At 42.1% G+C, this 9,917-nt stretch overlaps 1 protein-coding gene across 3 annotated transcripts in view; it reads left to right on the top strand.

The window, feature by feature from the left end:
- Positions 1-9,917, top strand: part of KLHL20 (kelch like family member 20) — a 23,815-nt gene extending 13,898 nt beyond the window's left edge. For 2 of the 3 annotated variants that reach the window (XM_035900822.1, XM_035900821.1), the window contains 8 exons: positions 1,216-1,334; positions 1,690-1,873; positions 3,088-3,231; positions 4,157-4,290; positions 4,835-5,043; positions 6,661-6,767; positions 8,748-8,828; positions 8,913-9,917. In XM_035900822.1, the coding sequence (XP_035756715.1) occupies positions 1,216-1,334; positions 1,690-1,873; positions 3,088-3,231; positions 4,157-4,290; positions 4,835-5,043; positions 6,661-6,767; positions 8,748-8,828; positions 8,913-8,943 (1,009 nt within the window). In that variant the 3' untranslated portion in view covers positions 8,944-9,917. Of the gene's footprint in view, positions 1-1,215; positions 1,335-1,689; positions 1,874-3,087; positions 3,232-4,156; positions 4,291-4,834; positions 5,044-6,660; positions 6,768-8,747 lie in introns of all 3 variants that reach the window. The other variant, XM_009645295.2, reaches the window with a different exon arrangement.

Here is a 9,917-nt window from a genome sequence, read left to right as displayed (position 1 = left end):
CGGTAAATGTCCTCACTGATTAACAGAATTGGATTTTGCTGTATTTGGGTGCCTTATTTGCATCTGTTTTCTAAAACTGTGCTGACTTGTCAGTGGTAAATGGGCGATATCTCACAATTTCCTCTTTTGCAACTGGGAGGAGAAGACATGCAAGAAAGCGTGTTTTCTGTTTGTATAATAGTCAACAGGGTGCTCTAGAAGTGTTTTGTTCTTTCAAGTTTTTAGTAAAATAGCAAACTCTGAGTGCACAGTTTGGCTATTGGTAAAATGCCCTTCAGTATATTGTTTTCTATTTCACCTTTTTTGTTTCTCTAGTCATGGCCTTTCATTACAGCTTACCACTTGCATAGCAGTCATGATTTCATTATGACTTTTAAGTAGTTTCTCTATGTAAAAAAATCTGTACTTTGATAATTAAATTGGACTCTGGGATTAGCCTGCTATTTCTCACAATTCTATTGCAGGGAAACTTATTTCCTTCTCTTATGGTATGAGTCTCACCTTTCTAGTTCTATGGAGTTCTGTATCCTCTATAAAGCACACAATTTGTCTTGTTTCTTGTCTTTAATGTAAAAAAGTTCAAGGGATAGACTAAACTGTTCTCTTCCTGAATAAGCATTCATAGTGGGGGAATTCCACATTTGTAGAGGGAAGGAGGACTTTTTTTCTTTTTTTTTTTGTTCAAGGGTTTGGAGTATTAGGATTAGTCCAGGTGGCAAGTCATGAATGGATGGACAGTGTGATCTGGCCAGAGCTGATGGAGAAAATATTCATCAGAAGGGTACTATCTCCATCTATTGGTCATGTGTGTGTATTATATATTTGTGTGCTTTTCAACTCATGATTTATTCCTAGACAAAACAACCGATTGTTAAGTTTTAGCTTGAGGCAGTCTGGGTTTTTCTTTTCTGCATAGTAAGCTTGACAAACCTCTTGTCACATTTTTTTATCAGTCTTTATAGCAAGCACTATTATTAACTATAGCCAAATATTTCTACTGGTCTACTGCTGTCACTGTGTAAATGACTTGTAAACAACTGATGAGTATTTAGGTGACTGTATGTTTTAACTAGAGCTATTCATGCACTTATGTGATTTGTGAATACCTGAAGTGCATGACTAGTGCTGGCTGCTCTTGCCATTGGTTTTGATTCATATGTTCTCCTGAGACTGGTATCAGGTGAACTTTGGGGACTAATGTTTTCCTGTCTTGCACAGGGATCTAGTGGATGAAGCTAAAAACTATCTGCTGTTGCCCCAAGAGCGGCCGCTAATGCAGGGACCAAGAACTAGACCACGCAAACCCATACGCTGTGGAGAAGTGCTCTTTGCAGGTATGTATAGCTCCTGCTGGCTTAGGTCAGGAGATTTAAGTCTGGGTTTTCTGGTAATAGTGCTTCTGTAAGGCTAGTCTGAAGTGCATTAATATTTGGAGGTCTGAGTTAACTTACACTTACTTCTGTGATTTCTTTGGTGCTGTGAACACCACAGTGCTTCCAAACTTAACGCTAGTCCTCTTGAAAATCACATTCTGTCTTCTAATTATGATCCTCAGAATGAGTAACTCAGAGATGGGGCTACTGGGTTAAGGCTGACAAAGTCCGGAGGGATTATTTGTACTGGGCATGCATACAGCATGTGAGCTTAGTGCATTATTATGATGCTATTTCTTGTGTTTGGTTCTTACAGTGGGGGGCTGGTGTAGCGGGGATGCAATTTCCAGTGTTGAGCGCTATGACCCTCAAACCAATGAGTGGCGGATGGTGGCTTCCATGAGCAAAAGACGCTGTGGTGTTGGAGTCAGTGTTCTGGATGATCTCCTCTATGCTGTGGGAGGCCATGATGGTTCCTCTTATCTTAACAGTGTAGAAAGGTAAGTTTCCGTAAGGCCAATGTGCAAAATGTTAACTCTGAATGTTTAAACCTGGGTGCGTCCTCTTAAAAATGAGTTCATTTTGCCAGCTGTGTTCTTGTTCTGCTGAAAACCTGAAATTTATACTACACGTTATCTACATTTTCTCCTCCCTTGCATACCCTTTCAATATTCTGTTGGTTTACTTTTGAACTAGGACTTCATGCATAACGACTTGTGTCATGTTATCCCCAGCTTAATAAGGCAAGAGGTAGCCTTTGGTATAAGGAAGGCATATGTAAGAGATGGGTCTGGGTATAATTGATGGGAGGAGTGATGATGCTGGTTAACCTTCTTTGCAATTGCTGGTTAGTTTTTAGCGTTGTTGAAGAAGGTGAGGTTACAGTAAGCATTTCTTAGATGTTGAGGGAAAGATCCTGGAATCTTATTGTGGAGTGGTAATTGGAGAATTAAGGAACCTTGACGCTTACACAGAAGAAGGAAAACAGGTCAGTTTTAGACCTGTGAAGGGCATAAATCAAACAAGCTTTGCCAAGCTTCCTGTTTCTGGGAGCTGCATATGGCAATCCGCATGCCTAAAGGCCACGTGACTCAAGCACTCCTAGTACTCTAAATCTTGGACCTGTAACAAATCCAATGAGCTATACAGATATCTACTTTCTCCTCAAGCTTCCCTGTCTTCCCATGTATATTGTTGCATAGTCCAGCTTCCCAAATCATGACCCTAGCCTTACATCTCCCATGTCCTGCACTTTTCTGATATGCACCGTATTTCCGTTTCTGCTGTGCACTGTACTGTCTCTGGATTCCCAAGTCCATCTGGTTCCTTCATCTTTTATCTTGAAATGCAGATCCCAGTGCTGGCTGAGTTCTTGTCTGAACTGCAGAGAACGTACAGTGGAGTAACTCTGGCTGTTGATTTTTGCATAGAGGCAAGTTACCACATGTCAGCCAGTCCCTGGTGACCTGCTGGTTTATGAACCTGAACATTTGATCTTCAGTTTGCATCATCTCAAGCTGCAGTTTGAACATCCCTGGAATAACATGTATTGGATGCATTATATCGCTTCAGGGGTTTTATCCAACTTACAAATAGCTGTGTTGCAGTTTAAACTCAAGATAGGCAAGTTTCACAGCCGTAGTCGTTCCCAAGCATGGGCGAGTCTGAAGCATACCTAGACAAGCAATTTGTGCTGTTTTGTGTGTTTTTCTAGGTATGATCCAAAGACCAATCAGTGGAGCAGTGATGTGGCCCCCACCAGCACCTGCAGGACCAGTGTTGGAGTAGCAGTTCTTGGGGGCTACCTCTATGCTGTGGGTGGCCAGGATGGTGTCTCTTGTCTCAACATTGTGGAAAGGTACTTTGAATTTAAAAAAAAAAAAAAAAGGAGGCGGGGGCACAGGGAGAAGAGGGTCTCCTAGAAGGTGCAGTTGATGCAGATAAATCATAGAATCGTTGAGTCATTTGGCTGGAAAAGACCTTTAAGATCATCAAGTCCAACTGTACCCGTCCACTACTAAACCATGTCCCTAAGCACCTCATCTACCTGTCTTTTAAATACCTCCAGAGATGGTGACTCAGCCACTTCCCTGGGCAGCCCATTCCAGTGCCTGATAACCCCTTCTGTGAAGAAATTTTTCCTAATATCTAATCTAAACCTCCCTGGCAAACTTGAGGCCATTTCCCCTTGTCCTGTCGCTTGTTACTTGGGAGAAGAGACCAGCACCCACCTCACTACAACCCCCTTTCAGGTAGTTGTAGAGGGCAATAAGGTCTCCCCTCAGCCTCCTCTTCTCCAGACTAAACAACTCCAGTTCCCTCATCAGACTTGTGCTCCAGACCTCTCACCAGCTTTGTTGGCCTTCTGTGGGCATGCTCCAGCCCCTCAATATACTTCTTACAGTGAGAGGCCCAAAACTGAACACAGTGTTCAAGGTGCAGCCTCACCAGTGCTGAGTACAGAGGAAGGATGACTTCCCTACTCCTCCTGGTCACGCTGTTTCTGATACAAGCCAGGATGCCGTTGGCCCTCTTGGTCACCTGGGCACACTGCTGGCTCATATTCAGATGGCTGTCAACCAGCACCCCCAGGTCCTCTCCACCAGGCAGCTCTCCAGCCACTCATCCCCAAGCCTTGTAGCACTGCAAACATGAGCTGGAGAGGAGGGAAGTACTGTACAAATCTTAGGGGGATTTTTGTTTGGAGAGAATAAGGCCAGTCTTCTGCCCCTTTGTGAAGATGTCAACACTTCACTAAGCTTTGGTGTTTGTTCTTTTGCCAGGTATGATCCCAAAGAAAATAAATGGACTCGAGTGGCTTCCATGAGCACCAGGCGCCTGGGAGTTGCAGTGGCTGTGCTAGGGGGCTTCCTCTATGCTGTGGGAGGCTCTGATGGGACTTCTCCTCTCAATACTGGTATGCCTTTTGCTGTCCCTCATTGCACTCAGCACTTGTCATTGTTCTGTTTGTCCTTAGTGTTCCCAGACGGCTGATGAATAAATTGTTCATCAGTTTGCTGTGTTTTTTCTCAAATGTGATTTTTTGCTTGGTTGTGTGTGTGTGGTTTTTTTTTTTTTTTTCTTGATGCTGCATTTGGCAGTTTGTCCTGAATCATTTGCATAACAGTTACAAGCACATATTTTTTCCTGCAGTAGCCCTCTTCTGCTGTAGGAAAGAAGGTGCCAAAGGTAAAACTACTGCAAGATGGTAATGCAGGTCAGTTTGTAGCATTGCCAGCTCGCTCTTGAGTGAAGATACTGAATGTGATTGACTTTGTAGGACTGGAGAGAGAATAGCAAGCCTTCTATAAGAGAAAAGCATTGAGAGAGATAACAAACTGGTTCATCATATTTTTGGTGTGTGGAAATTGCAGTGTCTTTACAGATTGAGCAGGTTCAAAAGTGCTAACCCTCACTGCCTGCCAACCCTGTTGTCCAAAGATGTGTCATTTCCTCTGCAGTGGAACGTTACAATCCCCAGGAGAACCGCTGGCACACAATTGCACCCATGGGGACGAGGAGAAAGCACCTGGGCTGTGCTGTATACCAAGACATGATATATGCTGTGGGAGGCAGAGATGACACGACAGAGCTCAGTAGCGCTGAGAGATACAACCCTCGAACCAACCAGTGGTCTCCTGTTGTGGCCATGACATCCCGCCGAAGTGGAGTGAGTTTGGCTTGGTTTGCTTGCTTACACTATACGTAATCATGTGGTGAGAGCACAAGGTAGTGTCATCTTGGGAGGTTTCTCTCTTGCTTCCTCTGTACCTTCACCTCTCTTCTGTGAGGGGAAAGGTTTGCAAAAAGTCAAAGCTCTTTAGCAAGACTGGAGAATGAAGTGGTAGTTGTGTCGTGCCATAGACAGCTGTTTAACATGCCTGAGGATGGGGAAATGGAGTCATTTGAGGGTCTCTCTTAATAGTTTTGGTCCCTTATGTGGAGTCAACTACTTAGACCTGAAACAGAGGAGTTCTTTAGTTTTTTACTTGGTGAAATAGCCATACTTGGTATGAGATACTATTAGAGAACAGTATCAAACTTAATACCTGGGTTTCATCCTGCAATGCACTTTGAATGGATTAGGAGGTGAATGTACCTACTTGCCCAGAAGAAAGAGATGGGAATCTGGGCAAGTATGCACTTAGATACAAACTCCCAGCAAAATTTTTTCATTGCCTTGACATGTGTGGTAACAGGGTTTCTGGGCTTCCACTTAGAATGTTGCCTCTCTCCACCGAATCCTGTGAGTATGGGGAGTGACAGCATGTTCTCATCAACTGCTAATCTTCCTGCTTTCTGTAGACATGTGAAGAAAAGATTAACATAGTGTTTTAAGTAGTCATCGTATTTGGGCAGATGCAAATGTTATGAATATTTATCATTGGATACTGGATTATATAGTAAAGAGTGGATTAATTCTGTCTGTATGTTAGTATTTCAGTGTCTGGTGAGGCAAGTATGAATCATAATTTGAGCCACTACTCGTTTTGGAGGCAGAGAATATGTATTTTTTTCCATCCTCAAAGCATGTAGTACACTGTCCAACACTCTTCTTTTTAGTTACTGATGAGGCATTGATTTTCATGAGCTTCTTCTATATTTGCTTTCTGTAGAAATTGCTAAACAGACGCATCTGTATCTGCAGCACTCCTGAGTTTTCTAACTTCCTCAAAGCCAAAACAAGGACCATTTTAACTTATGCTTTTATCTTTTTTCTGTTATGCCACGAAACGTTTTTACTGGAAGTGATCTTCCTAAGCCACAGAACTGTTTGAGATTTCAGTAATTTTGTTCTTCAGCAGAAAGACTGGAGGCCAAGATGCTTACAGATGGTCCAAGCCCTGTTCCAAGAAGAGCAGGCCAGGCTTACGTATGGTTCTCCTAGTTTAAGCAAGCGTTCCAGGCTGTAGGCTGGTAGATATTCTGGTGCATGCATGTCACACTTGGTGAAGTTCAGTCCAGGACGTAATAAGTTTTGGCTGATAAAGGCTTAGGTTCTCATGTATCTATTATCATGCAAGCAGTTCTAGTTCTTGTAGGTGGTAATAAGGGGAACTTTCTGCTTTTTCTTTTAAGAGATTCTCTATTTTGAGACATATATTTAACTTTTCATGTCTCGCTGTTTTCTAGGCTAATTTATTTGTGTCATCTCCCCCAAACCTCTACTGCAGCCTGCCTTTCACCAAACATGGTTATTAAATACTTTTACTAATATTTTCATTTTAACCCTTCTTTTCAGGACATCACAGCTAAATAGCTACTATCTGTGATGGTTGTTTTGCAGGTTGGCCTCGCAGTGGTGAATGGACAGCTGATGGCAGTGGGGGGTTTTGATGGCACAACGTACTTGAAGACCATTGAGGTGTTTGATCCAGATGCTAATACATGGAGGTAACTGTTAAATTTGTGAAATGATCAAATAGCGATCTCCAGCTGTAGCTGCTGCCACCCAGCTGGAGCTGTCCCAGCTGAATTAGAAATGTGAAGTGCATCATAGTGAAGAACTTGGGTGTGGTAGCCAGCATAATGTTCGCATTGTGACTTGTTGGCTTGCACGAAAGGGTAAGAAAGAGAATCACATTTTGAAAAATAGCCCAGAATGCCATTTACTACAGTATCCCCATGTCTGTGACTATGGGAGTAGTCAGTTGAGAAACATTTTCTTGCAGATTTCTGCTTGAATTCCAGCCATTGACTCCAATTTAAGTAAAATGGGAGTGAATTTTCCATATTTTTTTCCCATCTCAGTGTCCCAACAGATTTAACCAATGCTTAATGAATGAAGTCTCATTGCATCTTTTGCAGGTAGGAAAATGGTGTATAGGTAGGTTATTGAGACCCAGAGAAAATAAATTATTTAGCATGCTTGTTGCTGCTTTCGAACGTAACAAAAATGGACCACATTGAGAGAGACATACCTCTTCTGTTTATTTTGGGCCAAGTCTCTTCTGCTTCCCAATAAAACTAAGCTTGCCCTTAGCAGAAGGAGCTCACAGTCATGATGTAGAATTCGGCCTACTCATTTTTTGCTTTCAAGCTGAGGCTCTGACGACCAGATCCTTTTGGAGGAACTGAAACAGAACACTTTGAGCATATGATGTTCTTCCCCTTTAAATCTGCAAAACAGCAATTAGAAGAATTTAATCTGATTTATAAGCTGAGAGAAACAATCAAAAAATGCACACTGAGCAGAAGGGCTATTTTTCCTATTTCTTTTCTAGTCATAACTACACTTGAAAGTAATTGCCTGTATATTTATTCCCAAATCTAATTAGTATAGAATTTCAAGCTTCTGTCTGTACTCTTGCTGCTTTAGTAATCTGCCAGGAGTGGGAAATAGAAAGAAATTAATGTCTTTATTCCTTCCAGCCTAGTAATACTAGTAGATTAACCCTTTACTGCTGAGATAAGCTGTCATAAGTAGCGGTGGAGGAACTTCCCCTTGTTTGTTCAGTTATGGACAATGCATTTTGAACTGCTGAGAAAACCAGTTGAGTAGAGAGTAAAACATACTTCATATTCCATAGCTGAATGGTTTCAGCTATTTCCAGTGATAGTAACAATAATGAGATACCTAGAATTAGGACTAACTGCCTGGGCTCACATTCACAGAAGTTTAGGAGGTTGTTCAAGCTTGTGGGGTTTTTTCCCCCCACTGAATTCAATATAGCTGATCAACAGCTGTGGCCTTCTTTCTTTTGTTTGCTGTACTTCTTGCTCTATGATGGATATTTTTATTTGTGTAGCTCGACTGAGAAATGCTTCCAACACAATTTGGGTTTAACAAATTGCATTGGTAGGAGTTGTTTGAAGAACTTGCTTCTCCTGTTTCTGCCAGCAGACTTCAGTGGCACAGAGGGGAATATGCAGCTGAAGTGAGTAGGATGCTGGAGTCTATAGGGATCAGATTTCCATATGAAATGCAGGTGCCATTTCAGTAATGTATTTTGGAGAAACAGATGGTGCTTGGGATGTGTTACATCTTGGTTGGATCAGCTGAATTTAGGGTATTAGAAATATAAAAGAAATTAGGTAAATTGTAAGCAGCAAACCTATCCTTGCTCTCATGTTGCCTAAAATGTAGCCCAAGGTCAGCTACAGCCTGCAAAGTTGCACATTACCAGACAGGTTACTCGAGTAACAGAAAACTCTGGTGTGAAAATGAGAAGCAGTTTCTGTTTTGAGAGAGAAAGGCATGAGCAAATACAGCTGTCTACCTTGGAAGTACATAAAATGACTGCTACCCAATTTACTTGCCATGGTCCGCTTTAACCAGAGGTTAACAATTGTGTAATTGTGCTGGTTGTCTTTCCTGTGGTAGCTCCATGAAGGAGCTGAACCAGTGTGATCACTGAAACCTTGTCTTTGCAGGTTGTATGGTGGGATGAACTATCGGCGGCTGGGAGGAGGAGTAGGTGTTATCAAAATGACGCACTGTGAATCCCATATATGGTAAGCATCAAGAGGGAGGGAGACCCCTTGGTTCTCATTCCTAGAAAAACTGAAGAGACTTGTTGACACTGGACCTCTTTGCAGCTCTAGTATGCACGGTCTAGATCCAATGTAACTCTTTGCCGGTGACTCTTTCTATGGAATTACAAAAATGACTTCTGTGAGAGTGTGCCCAATGGGAGACCACGTTGTCAGACTCCAGGGAACCACTGGACAAAAGTAGAAGTGTTGCTTATGTCCGTATTTTTTCTAAATAGTCTACATTTTTGAATAAACCAAACTGTAAAAGTTATTGTAGCGTAAACATTGCTGATGTAGAGACCACGTGCTATACTGGGAGTCTGGCAAGGAGGAGGGTTTCCTGCTTTCCCTCCTGCTGTGAGCAGTGGATGTGGCAGCTGTATCGTGGGCGAAAGAGGAAAGTGATACAGAAAACATTGCTTTTGCCTTATTTACAGAGAGCTTCAAAAAAAGTACTTGACCTGCAAGGTGCCACCTTTGCACAGAAGCTTTTCTGTGCACAGAGTATATTTATTTTTTCATTTAATTTGTATCATGTATTTTCTTTGTATTGCTCACAGCGATAATTCCAGCTTTTTTTATATACATATATATGTGTGCATATATATATATGTATTTTATATATATGTATATGTGCGTGTGCGATTTGAGTTTTGACAAGCTGGTGGTTAGGGCAGGGCTATGTTCTGCCAGCTATTGTGGTTCCAACCCTTGTGGTATGTTTTAGGGTCTCTTAGAGTACAGGAGAGCTATGAGGATGGGTGCCCTGAGTATCTTTTCAGTCTTGCTGGAGGCAAGAAATAGAACTGGAACTCTCATCTATCGACCTGAATCAGTGAAGTGCCCAAAAAGGGTGAGAGTGAAAAGGATTTCAAAAGATGCCTTTTTACTGTACAGTGTATGGTACAAAAGTTCAGCTTTTCTCTCCCCTCCCCTGTATATGAACCCAGAAACAACTAGTTGTTGCTTACTTAGGAAAACCTTTTTCTCACATTGCCAGCTGGATATCAGTTCTTGTCTGAAGCTGGGACATAGGTATCATCTGTTAATTCTGACTAGCCTAGACCA

The sequence above is a fragment of the Egretta garzetta genome, unplaced genomic scaffold (assembly GCF_000687185.1).
Source record: "Egretta garzetta isolate BGI_Z169 unplaced genomic scaffold, ASM68718v1 scaffold598, whole genome shotgun sequence".
Taxonomy (NCBI): Eukaryota; Metazoa; Chordata; class Aves; order Pelecaniformes; family Ardeidae; genus Egretta; species Egretta garzetta.
Note: the sequence above shows the minus strand (reverse complement) of the source record. Positions and strands in the feature narration are given on the sequence as shown.